Source organism: Mercurialis annua, linkage group LG1-X (assembly GCF_937616625.2).
Source record: "Mercurialis annua linkage group LG1-X, ddMerAnnu1.2, whole genome shotgun sequence".
Lineage (NCBI taxonomy): Eukaryota > Viridiplantae > Streptophyta > Magnoliopsida > Malpighiales > Euphorbiaceae > Mercurialis > Mercurialis annua.
The window spans coordinates 66,165,153-66,186,892 of NC_065570.1; the positions used below are offsets into that span (position 1 = coordinate 66,165,153).

A 21,740-nucleotide genomic window follows, 5' to 3' on the forward strand; every position below is an offset into this window, starting at 1 on the left:
AAATACAAGTACAAGCATTAAAGAACATATTAAAAAGCAACCACAATTTTTTTTTAAAGACTTCATTTTTTAGATTGAGGACCTATCCGATCAAGAGAGCTTTCTAATCGAAATAAATATCTTTTGAAACGACTCAAGAAGAACAAAAGAGAAACTTTATCAATTGATTTTTGATAAAAAAATCACTAGTTAAAATTTAAAAGTGGTTTTCCGGCCACCAAAACCGCTTTTTCAAAGTAGAGTCCTTCAACCATCTTAAATAAGAGGATCCTCCATATATAAAGTTTTATTGAACAAAACTAGATATTAAATTATGATCTTTGATTTGTGTTTTTCAAAGAGAAGGGAGAATATTTTTGTTAAAGAGAAAAGTCGTGGAAGGAAAACGGACACCTCCTTTGTTAAAAATTGGATTTGCTAATAATTTGTATTAGTTTGTATAGTTAGGGAGATCTTTTCTATGAACTGAAGGTTTAGAGGTTACATCTAGAAGTGAGCAATGACCAGTCCGGTTACCGAACCTTTTTAAAATTTGAAATCGGTTGGTTTTTAAAAGTTTTAATCACCAAATCGAATTGATCAAATTAATGTTAAAATTGAATTTAACGGAATTCAAATGTTTTTGTTTGGTTCGGTTAGTGGAAGTTAAAATTTAACACAACAGCCACGATAACAATTCAAAAGAATTTGATAACTTCAAGAATAAGATTTACAAATGTGATAATAGTTTCAAAAACACATAAAAAATAACCAAAAATATGATTAAAACATCACAATCTAAATAGCAAAAACAATTATCTGAAGATAACCTTCGAACGCTTCAGTAGAAGGGCGACATCAACAATATCAGTCGACAATAAACAATGATAGAAAGAAAAGGAGTCAGTAGCAACAGACTGCGAAAAGAGGCAGTAGAGATGCCAGACAACGGAAGAAAGAATTAATTAAAAATGCACATAATAAATATTAAAAATAAACTATCAAAATAAAGGAAATAAAAAAGAGAATGAAAGATTTTTAAAAAGGGAATGAGATAGAAAGAGGTACAGTTGTATTAAATTTTTGAAAAGGCTTGTTATGATTTAGATTTAGAACATTATAGGATACATACATATATCCATATACATACATATATATGTGTGTGTGTGTTCTTTTTAGGAGAACTTCTAGCATTAGTCGTCTCTTTTAACATCTTAAATATAAACTCTTATCAAATTCAAATTCTACTTAGCATACAACAGTATATCTCAAGTAATATAACTCAATTGTACAACAAATATTTATTTTTTTTATTCCCAGTGAAGATTATAGCATTCAACTCAGAAACAAATGACATAATTGATCGAATAAAATAAAGAAAAAACAAATACAAATGTTACAATTGCTATCATGCCCGACAAAAATGCCAACCTGTGGAGTTGTTTCAAAATTGGTCTGTCTTCAAGATCTCTTGACAACAGCAGTAGCAAAGCATGGATGATGTATAAACTCAAACGAGACCTTCAGCGATGGGTCGAGGGTTCCGATCCCGCAAATAAGATTTAGTGCTACACTATTGTGCTCAGCCACCTGTTCCAACCTCCGGAGTTCTGCTAATCTGTCGGGATCATTGGAAAAGCTACTTTTTACTTCTTTTGCAATCTTCTGCGCGTCTTTGAAGTAATTATACATAACTATGGTCTACATACAGAAAGATAAAATCAGTTGCTATTCTCACCAGATATAAATTGGATAAAATAAAAAGTTGAAATGTCAAAGACTACCCACAGAGAAACTAGCATGGGATGTAGATTCTTTGTACGATGGATAGGAATAGTGATCTGGGATGCACGCTTTTTGTAGAAGCTCAAAATGCTGAATGAATCTCTGGAGTCAAATAAGGATATAGTGGGAAATTAGTTTATATGCAACGGTCGTATATCAAGTAAAACTAATTGTTCTGCCCTCAAAATAAAAGGTCGCAAAAGCAGATTCATAAATCAACTTCATAAGGATCAGTCATATTGGAGGTAAATTAAACACAATGTTAACCATCGAGGACTCGAACTACTTTTAAGTTAATATGGAAATGCGTATGTACCTCGTGCTCAGAATTAAACGGGCTCGGACCCTGAAAAATCTTCAGCTCATTCCTCAATGCAGCAAGTAGCTGGTAAGAAAAAGGCAAAACCTTGAGCATTTGGGATAAAACAATGATGAAGCAAAACAATTTTGTGAAGAAAATTCGGCATTATCTCTTCTTGCATCCACATAAAGAAATGATAACCAATAAACATTGTGTAGATTTCATTTGGTAAATCTGCAAATTGTGGTTCAAAGCCAACCATATAGCAAAAGCGCGTATAGTAAGTGAAGGCTTAAGCACACAAACGATGAAATCTTAAGAACTTCTCACAGTTTGTCGGAGAAAAGCTTCATTAACCACATCGAGAATCATGAAAATAGAAGAGGAAGGAAGAGAGGATAAGAGGGCAGGGAAGCGACAGTTACCAGTGTAAGCCCTTCAGCAAGACATATCTGGCACTGAAGAAACAAAACTGCAGGAGAGATCCGAGTTTCCTTCGCCAAGTCTTTCGAAACATCCTTTTTTTTCTTTCCCTTTCTTTTAGCTAATTAAAAGATGTAAACAAATGGGTGCTTTCATATTTGGTATTAACAAAATGTTAAAAACGCAGAAAGAAAGACTGGCAGACTAGTTAAAATTTATTGTTAATTTCATTACAGAGACTCCGACAAACATCAAAGGAACCTCCCCCCCCACACACACACACACTGCCACTAATAAAAAAAAAACCCTTTGAGATAGCAGCATTTCCATGGCAAAGCCATTGAAAATCCTTTCTTTGCAGTTTTGTTTTTTCATTATTCCTCTTAAGGTAAAATCATTAAGAGGCAATCCACTCCGTAACTAACAATTGAGACTCTAATGAGTCGATTACCATCTTTGACATAAAAAAAAAAAGAGGTTGCTCCTTTCTATTCTCTTTAATTTAGGAAATTGCAATTAAACTAAATTTGAACATTTAAAACAAGAATCCCACAGAACAGACAAATAGAATATATGTAGACCTACCAGCACCATCAGTTGCTGACAACTTAAGATGTGTTTTCTCTGCAAGCTTGATTAAGATAATATAGAAGTACCAGTACACCATGCAATATTCACTAGGGGAATAAAGATCTAATTCAAAACCAAGCGTGAGGAATCTGTGAGCAATCCAGTAGGTTTGCTCCTCCAACCAAACGAGCATGTTCTTAATTATTGCAACAGAAATGCTCTGCAAAACAAATTAACTATTAAAGATTTATGCATTAAGAGTAATAGAGGGACATATGGCACATGGAAAATCAAGCTAAGCTACACATCTTAAAATGCATGAATAGAGAGCTAACAGTCAATTATATCTCAAGTCAAAAAAAACATCAATGATCAAAATCCAAGATAATTTTTCTGATCCTTAATAAACATAAAAGAAAAAGTAGCCTGTATTGATAACAAATTATTATTTCTAGAGAACATTTTGAGACATCCAAGAATAAAGTTGCATTTTTGAAGGAACAACTACATTGTGAGCAACCTTTACATATATATGTCATGACCATAAGGTGCAAGGCTAATTGTCTTAACTTATGCAACTGGCAAGAAAAATAACAAAACACTCGAAAGCAAAATACCTCGTCATTTTTTATGCTTGAAACTTCTCTAAACTCATTTGTAAAAGCAAGTTCTAGCTGTAAACAAACAGAAACAACGGAAATCAGTTCTGATTCTGCCAAATCTCATAAATCGTCTCTACAAGAATAGACAAGGTCAATTTGTCAGCTCCAGTTTCAGGTAGACGTGCAATTGTGCAAAAGTAAATGCAAAAATGTATATGTACGCACATGCAATTCAAGTAAAAATAAATTAAATAATAACAGATCTTTAAAAAATGCTATCATTATCAAGCAGAAAGAAAGGAAGAGTCTGTCACCTGTACAAAGATAACACGCCAATCTTGCAAAATTTTGCCAAGCTTACGCCTCTGCCATGCAGCATTTGTACAAAGAATCTTCAGCATATTCATGACTAGCTGCATAAACATGACATAAGCAGATATCAGTGAACTTAAATTTTCCCTTCGCACTCCAAGCAAAAATCCCCTATGAATTTTGCTTTTGATTCAGTGCTTGACTCGACATTTCACTATATTTTAATCCAGACTAAATGCAGATACAACAAATGATACAAGATGAATCATATTGGAAATAATTCCAGAAAAAGAAAAAATGAATGGTTAAAATATTGTAGTCAAAGATGATAATTGTAACCACCTGTCCTAGTTGTATAACATATTCAGTCTTCTGAATATCATGGGTTTTTGCAACTTCAGGTAAACCTGAAGCTCTGGTCATTACAGAAAAGATCGAGTCTCGCCCATACAGTCTCCCATCTTGAACCAGCAGAAGCTGTATGAGTACAAGAATGTAAGAATGTAGAGTCAGAAGTATCAATCTTGTAAAAAAGGCAGCAAGACAAAACAACACAAGCAATAAATAGAAATATTAGCATATGACATAGAAGACAACCATTGCATATTCGCACCAACACAATTTCGTTTTTGGTAGCTAGATAATGAACATTACAGCTATTCCAAGATAGCTAGAAAAACATTGTATTCTAAATTGGAAAATAACAATCTAAGACAAAAGATAAAAAGAAGTATATAATTTTCTTTACTTTTTTAAATGTATTTCAAGATAACGAGGATAAAGTAAAATTAACCTGGAGATATGCTCTTGCAACCAAATCAGGTTGTGACTTTTGAAACTGAACCACAAAGCGCAAGAGAACTTCCAAGGAGGGGTCCAATGAGTAAGAACAAATACAGTCGAAATCATGAAGAAGTTTTTCAAAGTATTCAATGGCCTGGCAGAACAAAGAAAAAATACGTTAACAAGATAGTAGATGGATAAAATCTATCATTAAAATTTCAAGCTTGTCACCTTTTTCCAACTAAGCGTTTTAATTGATCGTGGTGGAGTGGGGGCAGAAGTTCTACTGTTTAACATAGCATCAAACCCTATCGGTTGACATCCAGAAGCGGTTGTTTTACCTTCTGTACCATCTTCACAAACTTCATGAACATTTGATAAAAGGAATTCTGCTGATTTATATAAGGAATCTAGCTCAGATAAGCAGGAAGCTATATGCTTTCTAGCCAACTCCATGCCTCTACCTTGCGGTCGCCTCATAGAAGTGAGCACATGGAAAAAGTGCTGAATGCAAAGGGAAAGAACGTATAAACACAAGTAGAACTAATAAAGCCATTAGCATAGAATTGCAACGCTACAAGGATTAAGCACATAAATGCTAAAAAACAAATAAACTTGACATATAAATAACCATACTTGCTGAAAGTGAATGAAAAGGAAAAAACATATAGTTAAAGAGTAATGAATCTGCCGATATTATTTATTAAGATAAAAGTTACGAAATACAGGGAAAAGCAGATGTCAGAAGAATTGATATGTAAGACATCAAGACCAAGGAATGCCTATAGAAACAGAAGGAAAGGAAAAAGAAAAATCGGTATCCGCATATAGTTGATGCAACCATTTAATGCACTTAAACTGATAAACAAAAGATATGAACTGTTTTTCACCTTATGCAGCTGATTAAGAGATCAATCTGATGTAAAAAGGGAATAATGAGATGTGCAAAGTGATACCTTATGTTTGATTTTTTTTCCCCTTAATCTAGAAGCAGAGGAGAAGAACTATGTATCATCATGTAATGATAGTTTTAGGCAAATGATGAATTGAAGAGCTCAAAGTTCCTAGATGTGAGGCCTACAAATGAACTTTGATGATAATAAATTACAGAATAGCAAGAAAGAAAGTAAGAAAAAAAAAAGACTTTTTTTTTACTGAATTGCATTACAAAGTCCTGAGGGTTGGAATAAATACTATAAGAATGAGAAGAAAATGATTTACAATCAATCGTCTATATCATCCAGATCAATTTAGTGAAAACACAGGATAAGACCTTACGAAAACGTATGCGGCACAACAATGCTTTGCAGTATCCTTCTTCCAGATCGAAATTAGTCTGCAATGGCTCTAAATCTGTTAAACAAAATCATACCCATTGAGTAAGAAATTACAAATTATAATTAGCATCAGACCTAAAAAACTACAAGCTGATAACATAAACCAGGTGGACGTACAATTCATATCTCAGAAGGCCATACAATTGTTATGAGTCACCAGCACATGGTAGAACCATAGATCAATGAAGATAAGGATTAATACCATGAAATCCTTATCAAATGTTAAAATCTAGTAACCAGATTCAGCAAGTAATATTTAAAAATCTAGTAAGCTCACATGTTCACTAATCACTATGTGCTTCACTAAATTTGAGCATAATAAGATACAATACCTTCTTGTATTTTTCTTTTTGATGATGTGGCTTTGCATGCACGCAATTGGCGAGAAATATTTTCTTCAATAGCATTTAACAAGGACAAGCACTTTTCATCTCCATCCCAACTAAGAGGAAGCCCATAAGCCATAGTGAAAAGATCCTCTTCCTGGAAAAAAGAAGCAAAATAAGATTAGTGTCAAAATCTATAATAAGCAACTATTTTATCATAACAGTCCGACTGAAATCTTATGCATTATTATTCAAAGCAAAATGTAATACGTAAAGCATAAATTAATTCCACAATAAACAGAAGCTAAAAGACTGCTGGAATACTTTACTTCATGTGTGCGTGCGTCTGATACAACTGAAACAACCGCTTTGCATGTTGCACGAATAACTCTGCAGTAAGAATCCAATAATGGATGTGAAGCTGTCCTCTCAGGCTTTAAAAGGTAAACGCAGGAAAAGACAGTTTGTGCCAAAGAGTGACCCTTGTGCCATGTTGCCTGCAATAGAGGACACTTGTTTAGAACTATTTCATTACATCAACACCCTAATGATAAAAATATTAATTTATAGTCTCCACCACAAAACTCCTCATATAAACAGGATCTTTTCATGATATCAAACTGTTGTTTAAGCCAGTCTACCACATAGGAAAAGTTCAAGTTGCAAAATGAAAAAACTTAAAAATACCTCACATGATAGAAGATGGTCCATGACATCAATGATGCATTGAACATCAGTGGTTTTATCCAAACTAATAGGGATAGGAGCAGCACCATCTTCAATTGCTTCATCAACAGAAGAGTATCTACTAATGATGCCTGAATCCATCTTTGGATCCATTATCTAACAAAATCAACAAACATGAAAAGTAAGCAATATATTGTAACTTAATAAAAAAAACACGCTTATGCTTTTGTTACTCAATCTTATAAATAAAGGAAAACCAACAAAAAAATTCATGGTAAAACCCAAGTAAAAAATTACGCTACAGAAATTTATAAATATTATAAGATTTAGAGCATCATGCATTCAGATAAAACTAAATTTCCATATCAAAGGTTGACATTATAAGGCTTCTGTCGTAGCTAGAAAGTAACACTAGAGAAAACTATGAGCAAACATAATTCCAAAAGACAAGAAACCTCCTCTTATAGGATAAACACCTTCCTTTAAAATGCAACTGTGCAATGGAGATGCAATATTGGAAGATGATCAGTCTTCAACAACTAAAATTCAAAACCAAAACTCAAAACCTTTCAATTTGTGCTTTAGAGAAAGGTAATGAGATTCTGGTCGCACGACATTGGCGCTATTAGTAGATTTAAAAATAAAATCAAATGTCCTGTATATAAAAAAAAAAAAAACAATAATTGCAAATTAGGCAATAGATGGTATGCACCAAACTATAACAGAACTTCATCATTTTAAGGTACTGCCAAAATATCAAATAATGCAATAAAAGATACAATACAATTCAATTCAAAGATTGTTTCTAAAAACAACATTATACCTCTAGAGCGGACATAGCAGCAAAAAGATTGAAATTATCTCCATGAATAAGCTCTCCATCTCTAAGTTCTGTAATTGATCATAATCATAAAACTAAACTATAATTAACCACCTTCTAATTTAGGTTAAGACAATAAAATAAAGAAACAAAGTTTGGATTGAAGATTCAAAAAAGAAAAAGCAAACCTCTGCAGGCGGCTTCGAGGAGTGGCGTGGCGTCAGCCCAAACGGTGTTGTCAGTTGCAGGAATAGAGGAGGAGGTGGCCGGCTGCCGTGCGCGGCGGTCCATCAATGCATTCTCTGTTATTTGCGTTTGCCACTCCATTTTATAAAAAGGATTGTGTTTGCTTCTGATTCTAAAATCTAATTAATGAGGAAAAGTAAGTAGAGAGAGGAAATAGTGAACTCAGACTCACTCCACCACCTGAATGAGGTGAGGAGAGGAGAGGAGGGGTTTATTTAGGGTATTGTTTCTCACTTAGTTCATTCTGTTTTTTCTTTTTACAATTATTTCTCTTTACATATATATACAGTCGACCCTCTGATAATTAATAAACATGGTGGATCAAAAATTTATTAATTATTAGAATTATTAATATTGAATTTATATTAAAAAAAATTATAAAATATATTTTAAAGCATCTACATTAATAGACCTAATATTAATATTAGATTATAAAAAAAACTAACTAAATACACTTTACAATCACTCAATTAAAAAAATAATAATTTTATATTCAATTTAAAAAATATCAATTAATATCAAATCAAAAAATAATTATTAAGAAGTTGTATTCATAAAGTAAAGTTATTTTTAATATTTTTTATACTAGAGATACTTTACTTACTTTATTTTGTTTATCTAATAACTTTTTCTAAAATTTTTCAAAAGAATAAGAAAGTCATAATTTGATGGTATTTTAACTTTCATTTTATGAATTAAGGTTAGTATTGTCTCAAATAAATCATCAATTGTTATATATTTCTTTAAAAAAAATCTCTCTAATAATTAATATTCATATAGAATATTTTAAGATTTATTAATTATTAAATAATAGAATTATTAATTATCCGACGTGGAACGAAGTTGGTTCTCTCAATTTTCTATTAATTATTAGAATTATTGATTAATAGAATATTAACTATTAGAGGGTCGACTATATATCAATATTTTTAAAATTTAAATATGACGACCGAATCGATGTGGCTAGTGACTAAGCCAACCAAAAAGTTGAGGTTGGGCACAAATTCCACTTGAAAAAAATTAGCTTAAATACACGAGAAAATCACCAATTTTAGTGTGGTTAGTATTTAATATAAACTTTTAATATTGATAAAAAGGTACATCAACTTTTCAATTTTTTTAATTAATACACCGTTTGTGTTTCCGGCTTCAAATAGTCTACGTGGATGTCGGAGTGTGCCACGCTGTCCCAATCCTTGCCAACTACGAAACACATTGTTTCTTAGTCTTTAAAACGGTGTCATTTTGAAGGTTAAAATTTTGCATAACTGTTTAAACAAAACGATGCGTTTTACCTCTCCTTTTTCTAAACAATCAATCAAACACAAAATTAGGGCATTATTTTACCTTGCCGTTTTACCTCTCCTTCTCTCCTTCTAAATAGAAATCACCATAAAATTAGGACATCACCTTTCTCTTACTTTTAAAATTAGCAACCTACTTTTGAATGTTGTTTTTGAATGCTAGAATGCTAATTTTGGGCGACACAATGTTAGTTTTTGGATGTTAGAATTCTACACGTTGAAGCAAATTTAGGTTGTTAATTTTGGATGTTAGAATTATAGAGGTCTAAATGTAAGAATTGTGCAGGTTTGATATGTAAGAATTGTGAAGGTTTTTGGATTAAGAATTGTGCTTGTAGTCCAAAGTAATGCAAGGGTAGGATTTTGATTTTGTCATTTATCATTTTATTCATTACCTATATGTAATGTGATTGTAGTGCAGTTTAGTGGAATGCTTGTGGTGCAAACTAATGCTAGAATGGTAGTTTTAGTTGTTTATTTCACAACTCCAAATAACAATAACAACTATTTCATTCATTAATACTGAACCCATTAAACATCATGAAACATAGTAGTACAGTATACTAAATACTAAGGATGTTCAAATCCAACTAACAATAACAACTGTTTCATAAATACTAAACCCATTAATAGCATGAAATACAATAACCAAAATACTAAATATTACATAAGTTCATCAAATTACATTCAAACTTAATCACTTCAAAATGTTGTTAAAATGCCATTATTGTTGCGATAGTCACGAACCCAGCCAACATGATGTCAAGCAACCAACATGCCCTTTTCAATTGTTTCACTTTGAACCTAAACTTTTTTCTTTTCGAGTACTAATTTTGCTCTTGATTCAATCAATTTCCACCTTTTTGTCAAGAGGTGTATTCATCTCAACAAGCTCAAGTTTTGATTTCTGCAAATCATTCATCTTCTGAGCATTTTTAATTTGCCTTGACATGGTGCTCATAATGTCTCTAGAGGCTCTAGCTACTGCGGAACCAATTTCAGCTTTATACACCAAATCCCTCTCCTTTTGCTTCATTGTTGTCGGTTCCCCTTACAACTCCTCCTTATTGCCATTAACATCACAAAAAGCTTATGCAAATGCTTTGGAGTTTCTGGGTCAACCCACTCCATATACAGTAAACCCTCTGATAATTAATACTCTATAAATTAATAATTCTAATAATTAATAAAATTTTAGAGAACCAATTTAAATATTACGTCTTATAAAGTATTCAATAAATTAATAATTCTAATAATTAATAAATTTTTAGTCCACCATATATATTAATTATCAGAGGGTCGACTGTAGTCGCAATCATCAAACTATAATAAAACAAAATTTATTTCACAAAATAGATAAGATGATAATAGCATCAATGAAATGATTTATTATTTTTCTAAGTATAAGTTAACTAGCACTTAAATCATTAACTAGCATTTAACTTAATTCATGAACTTCAAGATAATTACAGCATCAATGAAATAGCAACGTTACATGATAGGGCAGTAGAACTAGTTGCATTTACCACTATTTATTTATTTAAACTTTGACATTATAAGACAGTAAAACAACTTCAAATGGCATTCAATTGTTATTTTCATTTAAAATATAGCTTGTAAAGGATTTGAAAATAATCATATAGAGAACCCAAAAAAATAATCATATAGAAAAATTACATAAAGGCTTTGAAAATCAAAATCTGAACAAAATCAATCTATGAATTATCAAAGCACAATAGAGTTTCATACTCAAATCTCTCACTAGTTCATTCCATTATTTTGATTTTCAACCTACATTCAGACTCAAATCTCTCATTGGATTCAATGACAATATAGTTTCACGGATCAAATTACATTCGTTTTATCGGTGTAAGCTTCAAGTAGCAAATAATACTCAACTTAATTAAATCAAACTTTGTGGGCTCATTTTAATTATAACATATTCTATAAACAAAATTATTTAATTCACACTAACCCGTTTGTAAAGGCATCTCAAAAAAATTCTACCAGAATTCTGATCAACATAGGAAACATAACGTTTAGTACTTTTGAGGAACTGAGCTAGAAGAAGAGGCATACAAGAACGTTTCATTTGTGCCTCGTGAAAAAGAATGCATGTCCAACGGCCTCAACGTACCAAACAATTGTTTGCAGTCCTCAGCATATGTCGACATTGAAATAAAAGCAAGCTGTTTCAATTTCTAAAGAAGAAGATAGAAAGTTGAAGAAAAATGGTTCGTGTTCACAAGAAAGGAGAACGGTGGTGTCCTAATTTCATGGTGATTTCCACTTAGAAAGGGGAGAGGGAGAGATAAAACGGCGAGATAAAATAATGCCTAATTATGTGTTTGATCGATTGTTTAGAAAATGAATAGGTAAAACTCACCGTTTTGTTTAAAGATTTGTGCAAAATTTAACCTTCAAAACGACACCGTTTTGATGACTAAAAAACGGTGTGTTTCGTAGTTGGCAATTGAGACGGCGTGGCATGCTCCGGCATCCACGTAATGAAGCCGGAAACACAAACGGCGTCTTAATGTAAAAATTGGAAAGTTAGTGTATTTTTTTGCCGAAATTAAAAGTTTATATTAAATATTAAAAACTCGCTAAAATTAGTCATTTTTGGTGCATTTAAGCCTTTATTGTTATAGCTTTTACTATTACAATTGATAACGAAAAAATGATGTATACGCTAAAAAAGTGCCCATCTAGTTGAAATGTTTAGGCGCATTTCTCTACTCTGTTGACTTTTAAAAGTAGTAAATGTAAGAAAATGAAACATTTTTTATTTAATAACTCATAACTTATTGCATCATATAAAAACATTTATTTTGTAATTACATTTAGATATGGTAGATAGTTAATTAACCAATTGATTTCATTTGCACTAGAAAAACGTTTTACATTAATTCCACTTTAGAGCCTAATATTAAGTCTTCTAAGCCAAATAGAATGAAGTACCATATGAAGCACATCAAAGGGCTTGGCCGGTCTATTGAGCTCAAAATGCCTTTGAACTCTCCTAACCCTTTTTTGCATTCTCAAATACTTATCATAAGAAACACTTTTCAAAATTGTTTTAATTTCAGAAATTTTCTCCACTGAAATTTGTATAGAAAATTGAGTCCAATCAAGAACATCACTAAAAGGCAAATTATAATGATCAGAAATAATAACAGGAACACATCCTAAATTTATTGACTCAACAATTCTAGGGCTAGCCACTTCATACCCACTAGGGCACAAGCAAAATTTACTCTGTCCCATTAATTTCTTGTAATCTTCAGAATTTGGTAAATACTCGTAAACTTGTATTTCATCATCTTTGTTCTTCCATTGATCTAATAGGATTTTACGGATGTATCCGTGAGCTCCGCCTGCAAAAAATGCGAGTATTTTGCGTTTCTTGGAGGATAAGTTAGGTTTGAGAGGGCTGAGAGTTGTTGCAGGAATGTTTAGCTCTGGCAATGATACATCTCTTATGGGTTGGAATCCTTCAGAAATGTTGGCATTACACATTACTCTTATAATATTCTTGTATAGGTCGGGATCGTCTTTTGAGAATTCTGGTGCCTGAAAATTGTACAAATAGGATCAAACGTATATTATTAAAAGAAATTCTTATACGAAACAAACTTAGGGCAAAAATTTCTTGAAATTTGATTGGAATTACTAGTTTCACATCTAAAAAACATATTATTCTTTCGAATTTGTTTAAATTTACTACCATCTCTTTTATCGGTTAGATTTGTTTGTCGACTTTATTAAATACATTTAGATATGATAGAAATTGTGGATATATATGATACAATATCAAATAAATGACAAATTAAATCGCTATAATTTAAAAATCGTAGTATTTTAATAAACACACATAGTTGTTGGCATATGAGAACATTTATGCCTAAATTTTTATTGCACATTTGTGAAAAAAGAAAGTTACAGTCGACCCTCTGATAATTAATACACATGGTGGATCAAAAATTTATTAATTATTAGAATTATTAATTTATTGAATTTGTATAAAAAAAATTATAAAAGATATTTTAAAGCATCTATATTAATAGCCCTAATATTAATATTTTAATATAAAAAAAACTAACTAAATACACTTTACAATCACTCAATTTAAAAGAAACAATATTATATTCAATTTTAAAAAATTCAATTGATATCAAACCAAAAGATAATTATTAAGAAGTTGTATTCATAAAGTAAAATAAATTTTAATATTTTTTATATTAGAGATACTTTACTTACTTTAATTTGTTTATCAAATAAATTCTTTTAAAATTTCTCAAAAGAATAAGAAAGTCATAATTTGATGGTATTTTAACTTCCACTTTATGAATTAAGGTTAGTATTGATAAATCATCAATTGTTATATATTTCTTTAAAAAAATATCTCTAATAATTAATATTCATGTAAAATATATTTTAAATTTTATTAATTATTAAATAATAATTCTTAACCGACGTGGAACGAAGTTGGTTTTTTCAATTTTCTATTAATTATTAAAATTATTAATTTATAAACTATTAACTATTTGAGGGCTGCTCTATAGATTGGGAGGAGAACTTACCCAATCATGACATGAGACCATGAAATGATCAGCACCGTTGCTTCTATTCCAGTAAGGGTACTTATCTGCTACAACATTCACATAATCCTTGATGGTTCTTACCAATTTACCCCGATCGTACGATGTGATGGGCTTGTAGACGTACTCAACTATGTGCGCAACGCTAATTGGCAGGAAAAATAAATGGGCTTCCTCTGGATTTTGGGCCATGAATGGGCTTTCTTCAGTCTCCATTTCGTCGATAAATTGGCCCTCTATTGAATAGATATCTTTCATTGGCCCACTATGGATCAATGGCCTCTCTCCTTCTTTGTAAACCCATATCTTCAATCTCTTCATCATCTCTATATGACTCCTAATTAGTAATAATAATAATAAAAGAATAAGAATGGCGTTATTGAAATGTAGAAAATGAATGAATTTGATGGAACTCAATGGGTATTAAACTATCTATAAAATTAAAATGACATTTCTGGTACTTGAACTTTTGTATAACGTTTTCACACCATTTTTTTAGTATTGACAAAGAAAAATTACATCAGTGATGTTTGAACTCTTTCAAATTTAATGATTCGGTGTCTAATTTTTTTTGGCTAAATTTATTACTAAACTATAAATATGTATTCTACTATAATGTGGTTGATCAATTTAGACTTGCGAAAATATTGACAATGTAAAATCATATTGCCAGATAGTTTAGTTTAGTTGACTCTCTATATGTGTAAAATTGGATCGATAATCGGCATTTCTGTAAGGCTAAATTAGTCGGAAACACCACAATGATATAATTTTAAAGTTGGGCGCAACTGATTTAGTGAAGAAACAATAGTTCAAACATTACATTAGTGAATTAAAAAAATTAAACTTAAAATAGTGCAAATAATAATATAAAATATAAAACTTAACTGATGAAAAGCATAAGAATTTGGGTAGATGCTTCCTCTAGGAATGAAAATGTCAGAATTAGTTTGTGAAGTAAAATTGTTCGTAAGAAGCGCTTGTTGTATAGCCATTCTTGCACTTGCTAAATTTGCTTCAATTAACTCCAAATCTCCCGTATTCTTCTTCTTCTTCCATACACTGCTAACTTTAGTATGGGTGGTGAAGGACAATGGTGGAGTGTTTTGGTTAATTGTATTGGTTAAATAAGGGGAAGTGGCGAAGATGATAGAGTTTTTGTATAATTGAAAAAAGTAGAAGAAAATCAGTAGAAAAGAAGATGTTGAGAACACTAGAGATGATAATGTGCATCTCAATATTGTTCCCATAATATAATTTACACTTCATCCTATAATATACTCTGTATATATAGCCTTATCTCAATTTGCACATTTTAGTCAATTGGTATATAAATTAATTTTATTTTCAAATTGACTAGAATTTTATATATTATTATTAAATTCATCAGCAAAATTTAATTTACGCGCCGAGCTAGGATACACACACTCGTTTTGAGGCAAAAGTATTACTAATAAGTTTATGACTTATTTGAAAATTAAATTAGTGTTTGTGCTAATTCATCAAAATGTACAAATTGGGGGGAAATTGATATTTAAGTAATTTTTGGTGGGTTATTTTAGTTATGAACAGAATTAGTAATGTGCAAGGATTGATCACATGCATGCGTGAAAATTAAGCGGCCGAATTAAGGCTCCCCAGCTTTAAGGATCTTAAAGGTCAAAGTGTTGCTTGCAAAGTTTGCAAGATTTGGTTTGACTTTTCCTTACTTTATCTTTTTCATTTGTTATTTTCTCAACCTTCCATGGAATGCATAAGATCTGATGCATCAGGTGTCGTGGATAATTTTATAATAATTATTCATAATTGATAGCATAGTATAAATTATTTATTTTGTGCGATTAAGTTAATTATTATTATTGATATATTTAATAATTATAATATTTTTATAAACAATTTGAATTACAAGGAAATTTATAGTAAGAGGAAAATCCGTCAACTTTAGAAATCGTGAGGGTTCAAGTCCCTCTATCCCCAAAAAAGGCCCGCCCAACTCCCTAATTATTTTTATCCTATTCTCTCTTTTCATTAACTGTTCCAATTTGATTATCGTTCTTATGCGTTCGATTCTTTCACAAGCATATCCCAGCCGGATTTCTTTTGTCTTGCGGTAGATATGATATACATAAAAATGAACACCTTTGAACAAACCCCCCTCCAGTGGAAAATGGAATGATTAACAATTCAAATCATCATCCGATTCATTTTTTTTTAATTTTATTAAATAAAAAATATTATCTTTTTATAAAACATAAAGTTTTTTTTAGAATATAAAAGATAAAGTTAAACTAAAAGATATTTTAAATATGAGTATAGATAAAAAAATTAGTTAATTAAAAATTAATTGAGTTATAGCTACTTTTAATACAATAATTATATATTTATTTAATATAAAATTAATTAGACTATTTAAATACAGTTTAATTGAAATTATACATTACAAAAATAAGATCTTCTAATATGTTGCTTAAAAAAATTTATTAAATATAATCAAACTTTTTAATTTTTAAAATTGTCTCAACCTTTGAAGTTTGTTTTAATTGTATTCTAGTGGCAAGACATAAAAGAGTACAAGACCTTTAAAATATAGTAAACAAATCAATAAAATCATGAAAAGGTTTATAATGTAGTTCACTTAGACGAAACACGTCCTGCCACATAGTTTAATTTACACCTTAACGAAAGTTATGACACAATTGCAAAAAATTTGAATGATTCAAATATAATTAATTTTAATAGTTAAAAATTTGAGTGTAATGGATAATTGAATAAAAATATTTGGATTTAATAGTTTAAATTTATTTGTTGGTGATTGATGAACTATTTTTTGTGATAATTTTAAATTTGGAATAGTTGATTATACAAATAAATAAATATTATTGAATTTAAAAAGGTTACATAATAATTTTAAATCCAGGCTAAATAACATGTCGTTCAGCCAAGTAAAATTGTGCTCCTTTTGAAGTAAATTTCTTTTTTTTGGTTGTCTATTCGGTTTTTAGGTTTTCGCCCTGACTAATCCGGATCCAACCCGTGTCGCGCACCTAGCATGGTAGGTAAGTCTGCCAGCGGGAATTTCCTGCATTCACAAGACTCGAACCCGAGACGTTACTTAAACGATAGTAAACCGCTTGCCACTTAAACCAACCCCGTTTGAAGTAAATTTCTGATTTTGTCGCGGGTTGAGAGTTTATTAAAAGTTAAAATAAATAGTTTAAAATAGAGACTATAGAGTTATTGTTAGAAGTGTTCTGAATTGACGATAATTGTTTTGTAACAACAATGTTTAACAGATAAATCAAACACCATAAGCGTGGTAATTAACTCTATTAATTGATTATTGAACAAACCATAATACACTCTTCCTTCCTTCTTTTTAACACCATAATACACTCTTCCTTGTTTTCTGATGTCAAAACCAACTGCTTTGCAATTTCAACTTTCCCTATGCCTAATTTTTGCTGATGCCTTGTGATTTTCCTGGGTTAATCGTAAAAAAATCATGTATTTTACCGTGATTTATAGATAATATATGAATTTCAAATTTATCAAAACCACTTACAAATTATTATGTTTTTATAAATCGAAACACTAATTTATTTATTTTGCCAAAAGGCCCGAAACATAAAAAGTTGATATGTCAATAGTCATTATTTGCAGTTAGCATTCTAAATTCAAGATTTGATTACATAATTAGAAAACATCAAGCTTTAAAGCAACCGATACAACACATTCATAAGCTATATCTCTTATAAAAATCATGGCAAATATCCTCTTTCAAGGGGTAAGTTAAATAATACTAATATATTTTCATGTCTTACACTATTTCATCAACACCATATGGACTACGAAATCCACATTAAATGAATAACAAATTCTATAAACAAACCCTACCAAATAAAAATTAGGTATGCGCTCTGTTTTTTCGGATTATATATGCAACAATTAAACCTTATCTAGCATCCGACTCGGTCTCGATACTCCAAGAACAGAATTGTAGCACCATAATGAGCCAATGCACCCAGCACAACAAAAACATGAAAGATTTGATGACTATGCCCCGCTAAATCGAACCATCCAGGTTTTAACCTCTCGGGAATTCGGGTGACATAGAACATCGTACCGGTCAAATAAAATAAAGCCATAGCAGACTCGTAAGCTAGAATAGTGTCACGGTTCGGGTTATCCCAATTCACAATTGTAGCATGAATCGCGGGGATGATTCCGAAAAATCCCATCGACGAGAAGAGAAGAGCCCGAAAAGCACGGAATTTCCCCGACGAGAGCGACGGAGAAAGCAGAGTCATGATAGTGAACATTCCCATTGATGTTATGCCACCAAGATAGACATATTGCCAAAGTGGGTCACACTGGAAAATATAGTAAATTGGAGGAAAAAACGAGGTGATGATCATCGTAGTGATACCGACATAGTCAATTCGGAGCAAGAGAACATTGAGATTGTGTGAGTGGCAAGAAAAGAGATGGCAAATGCTGCTTGAGAGTAGACAGAACATTGAACCTCCTAAGAATACATAGAATGGCCATCTGGTTGCTGGTTGTGTAATCATGTCCATTGTTGACTCTGATATTTGCTCCAAATTAACTACTTTGGTTGTTTCCTGCAAGAATTATAATATTGATAAACTATAACCCCTATAAGAAAGTTTTAGTTGTATAACACCTAAAAAACAGAGAACATCGCAATTTTTTTTCAAATTTTGGGGATGAAAAGAGTACTTTGGATATAATCTCAAGGGGAAAGTAGGTTTAAAACCTTGCAGCTTAGAAGAAAATTACTGTATTACAAATTAAGTATATATGTCTTAGTATGAGGGAACTTACCAAAAAGAAATGTTTTGAATTATGGGAAACATTTGCTTCTGCACTTGTAAGAATTGACCTGCATCAAATGCAATAGTAGGCTTTATCATTTTCAAAATTCTTAGCTGTTTCAATGTTTATATATTACCTACCATTCATATAATTATTGATACATATTGTAAATATATTACACTCGATCAATTGCTCGCTAAGAATTCAACAATCTCTTCTACCACTAGATTGTGCATGTGGAGACACTTAAATTATCATTTAAATTCTACAATTACATGTAATACTAATACATCATGCATGTGCGATACATATTTATGTCAAATTAAATAATTAATTATGTTTCTTCAAAAACAATTATACTAATATCTACAGTAATTAATCCAATGATTGATCATACCTGGTAAAAATGCTGAGAAGATCCGCTACATGAGGCACTTTCATTACATTCACCATAGTCAACCCCAAGAAGAGTAAAAATCCAATTAAATGCCTGTAACACATACACAAGTTCAATTCATCAACAAAATAACACACAAAATTAATTAATTTAATTACAAAGAAAAATAACAAAAGAAAAATTAAAAAGAATTAATCAACTTACGTCCAAACATTGAGAGTTTCATTATGCCAAGAAAAAACACTGAAAAGAGCTTCTTTAAAAGACCAATTAGCTCTATAATACCCAACAATAAACTCATTATCTTTCATATACTCAGGCAACTCCCGAAACGACACCAAACCACACCGTTTTCCCTTATTATTCTCTTGGGTTTCATGAAAATCATGATCAAGAAGACTCACAACATCATCTTCTTTCTCGCTACTGTAATTCTTGGAAACAATATTAGAAAATAATACAGTTTGGTCCATTTTCTTGGTTTTTCTCTTCAAGACAACTCCAATTCTTGATCTCGGCGAACTCATTGATCGAATAATATTTAGCCTTCAAAATCTTGTATTATTGTGGTTTCTTGGAGTAAGGGTTAATGAATAATTTGATAGTTTTCTTGAATTTAGGTTGCTTGGTTTCTGGGTTTTATTGAACCTTAAAATGGAGTGATTGTGTGGAAGAGGAAGAGGAGGGTTAACTGCAACAACTAACTGCAACATTTAAAGACTCTGATTTTGTATTCTCTCACTTTAAAGAAAAGAGGTTGGTATGGGTTTTCAATTTTCATGCACTCAAACTTACCAAAACTATTGTATTCTGTACACGTTGTTAGGTTACCAATTAATTCTTATTCTTTTTATTTAATATATAATATATTTAATCCATTAAATTGCACCAATAAATTTAATTTTAGAGCTAACAGTTTATCAAATTTAAGTTTGAATTGAGAATAAAAGAGAGGATGTTGATGACTAAAAACTGAGCAGAATAAATAAATTAAAAATACCCTGAAAATACATTTTAAGATAATTGGTGTCTAAGGGTCTAAAATGCTTTCCTCAAAAAAAAAGGGTCTAAAATGCTCTATTTCCTTCTGGCTAGGGTGTGCGAAACCGAATCAAATAAAAAAAATCGATTCGAATTGGTTTGATTTTTGAAAAAACTAATTTTTTTTAGTCTGATTCGGTTTTAATTTTAGATATAAAAAGTTTCAGTGTAACTGAACCGAAATAATTAAATTGAATTGATCATATGAATACTTTAGTTTGATTTGAGAATTTTTACATTCTATGATATCCAATTTGAAATATAAAAAGTTCTAGTTCAGTTTAGTTCGGTTCGGTTCGAACCGAAATACGATACGTTATCCCTGACAACTCAGATGTTTTGACCTATAAAGTTGTAAAACTTTAAATCAAAGTATACATGTGCACAAATGTTGGCCGTCACTCTTGCCCTATCTAGATGGGATGCCTTCATTATTATTTAATACTCTAGCTAACTAGCTAGCCAATTAATTAATTATATGTAAATTTCTTTTTTTTACTTTTATTGTAGAACAACTTATATGGACATTATTAACATTTTAATAATTTAATTAGTATAACTAATGCCATAAGCATTAGGTCGGTTTGGTTAAAACCGAACCAAAATCCCTAAAATCAAACTAACTGGTTGATCAAATACTAAAAATTGAACCGATAGAAAAATAAAATAAATTTTTTAAAACAGAGCCGAATAAGTTGGTAATTTGGTCGGTTTAGTTAAATCCAAAAGATAAGGATCAATTAGTAAAAAAAATCAAATATTCAGTTTATTCGGCCAATTCGGTTAATTTGAATAATTTAAATCTCAAATCTCACCAAAAATCAAAACATTTAACTCCCCAAAACCTAATTAACCAACATAACTCATATATTATAACCAAACCGACCAAAAGTCATGGGTTTGGTCTGTTCATATTTTGCTCACCCTACTCATAACTTGTGAGAAATGCTACATTATTATCACTTGCTATACTTGCTAGTGGCCTAACTCTTCATCATTCATATCTTTTAGGTGTTTATGCTAATTAAGGGTAGTGTGGGTCTATAGCTAATTGTTAAACTAACAAAAAAAATTCAAACTTTCCCAACTTAATCCATAAATGCTTTGTGATTAGTGATATATATCTATATTTGTATAAAGTGTATGATTGGCAATACAATTGATTTATTATCTATTTGAATTCAATGCATAACTAATTTGAACTAGATGGTTACAAATGATACAAATTAATTTGCATTATAATGGAAAATTCTAACCTATTGAATAAATAAAATTATAGTAGTTTTTATGATTTAAGAATAAAAACAAAGAGTCACATCTACTCATTTAAGTAAGGATGATGACATATAGCTTTATCTTATATAAGACCTATAGTACTACTTTGCTTGTT

General features: G+C 30.8%; 3 protein-coding genes across 3 annotated transcripts; all 3 read right to left on the reverse strand.

Moving 5' to 3' along the window:
* Positions 1 to 1,265: 1,265 nt before the first annotated feature.
* Positions 1,266 to 8,405, reverse strand: LOC126664455 (uncharacterized). The gene is made up of 16 exons (XM_050356847.2): positions 8,114 to 8,405; positions 7,929 to 7,996; positions 7,106 to 7,261; positions 6,748 to 6,915; positions 6,425 to 6,575; positions 6,029 to 6,108; positions 4,987 to 5,259; positions 4,766 to 4,909; positions 4,315 to 4,449; positions 3,975 to 4,073; positions 3,676 to 3,732; positions 3,074 to 3,278; positions 2,491 to 2,609; positions 2,081 to 2,149; positions 1,768 to 1,866; positions 1,266 to 1,680 (listed from the first exon to the last, which is right to left on the reverse strand). Exons 1-16 carry the CDS (start codon positions 8,250 to 8,252, stop codon positions 1,441 to 1,443), a joined length of 2,202 nt encoding a protein of 733 aa, XP_050212804.1. The 5' UTR covers positions 8,253 to 8,405; the 3' UTR covers positions 1,266 to 1,440.
* A 3,934-nt stretch (positions 8,406 to 12,339) lies between these two features.
* LOC126664711 (probable glycosyltransferase At5g20260) lies at positions 12,340 to 15,316 on the reverse strand. The gene is made up of 3 exons (XM_050357226.2): positions 14,965 to 15,316; positions 14,059 to 14,413; positions 12,340 to 13,048 (listed from the first exon to the last, which is right to left on the reverse strand). The coding sequence occupies exons 1-3, from the start codon at positions 15,069 to 15,071 to the stop codon at positions 12,392 to 12,394; spliced, it is 1,119 nt and encodes a 372-aa protein (XP_050213183.1). The 5' UTR covers positions 15,072 to 15,316; the 3' UTR covers positions 12,340 to 12,391.
* Positions 15,317 to 17,808: 2,492 nt separating this feature from the next.
* On the reverse strand, positions 17,809 to 20,086 carry LOC126666123 (heptahelical transmembrane protein 1). The gene is made up of 4 exons (XM_050359075.2): positions 19,514 to 20,086; positions 19,310 to 19,402; positions 18,922 to 18,979; positions 17,809 to 18,698 (listed from the first exon to the last, which is right to left on the reverse strand). The coding sequence occupies exons 1-4, from the start codon at positions 19,834 to 19,836 to the stop codon at positions 18,033 to 18,035; spliced, it is 1,140 nt and encodes a 379-aa protein (XP_050215032.1). The 5' UTR covers positions 19,837 to 20,086; the 3' UTR covers positions 17,809 to 18,032.
* Positions 20,087 to 21,740: the final 1,654 nt, after the last annotated feature.

Coding starts and splice junctions, on each gene's coding strand:
- LOC126666123 (XM_050359075.2), bottom strand. CDS start 19,836: ATGAGTTCGCCGAGATCAAGAATTGGAGTTGTCTTGAAGAGAAAAACC. Junction 19,403..19,513: donor GAAACTCTCAATGTTTGGAC/GTAAGTTGATTA, acceptor TATGTGTTACAG/GCATTTAATTGGATTTTTAC. Junction 18,980..19,309: donor CTTCTCAGCATTTTTACCAG/GTATGATCAATC, acceptor CATTTGATGCAG/GTCAATTCTTACAAGTGCAG.
- LOC126664711 (XM_050357226.2), bottom strand. CDS start 15,071: ATGGCTATACAACAAGCGCTTCTTACGAACAATTTTACTTCACAAACT. Junction 14,414..14,964: donor AATTCTTATGCTTTTCATCA/GTTAAGTTTTAT, acceptor ATTACTAATTAG/GAGTCATATAGAGATGATGA. Junction 13,049..14,058: donor TGGTCTCATGTCATGATTGG/GTAAGTTCTCCT, acceptor TACAATTTTCAG/GCACCAGAATTCTCAAAAGA.
- LOC126664455 (XM_050356847.2), bottom strand. CDS start 8,252: ATGGAGTGGCAAACGCAAATAACAGAGAATGCATTGATGGACCGCCGC. Junction 5,260..6,028: donor GCCGCATACGTTTTCGTAAG/GTCTTATCCTGT, acceptor CTTTGCATTCAG/CACTTTTTCCATGTGCTCAC. Junction 1,867..2,080: donor CGTTTAATTCTGAGCACGAG/GTACATACGCAT, acceptor ATTTGACTCCAG/AGATTCATTCAGCATTTTGA.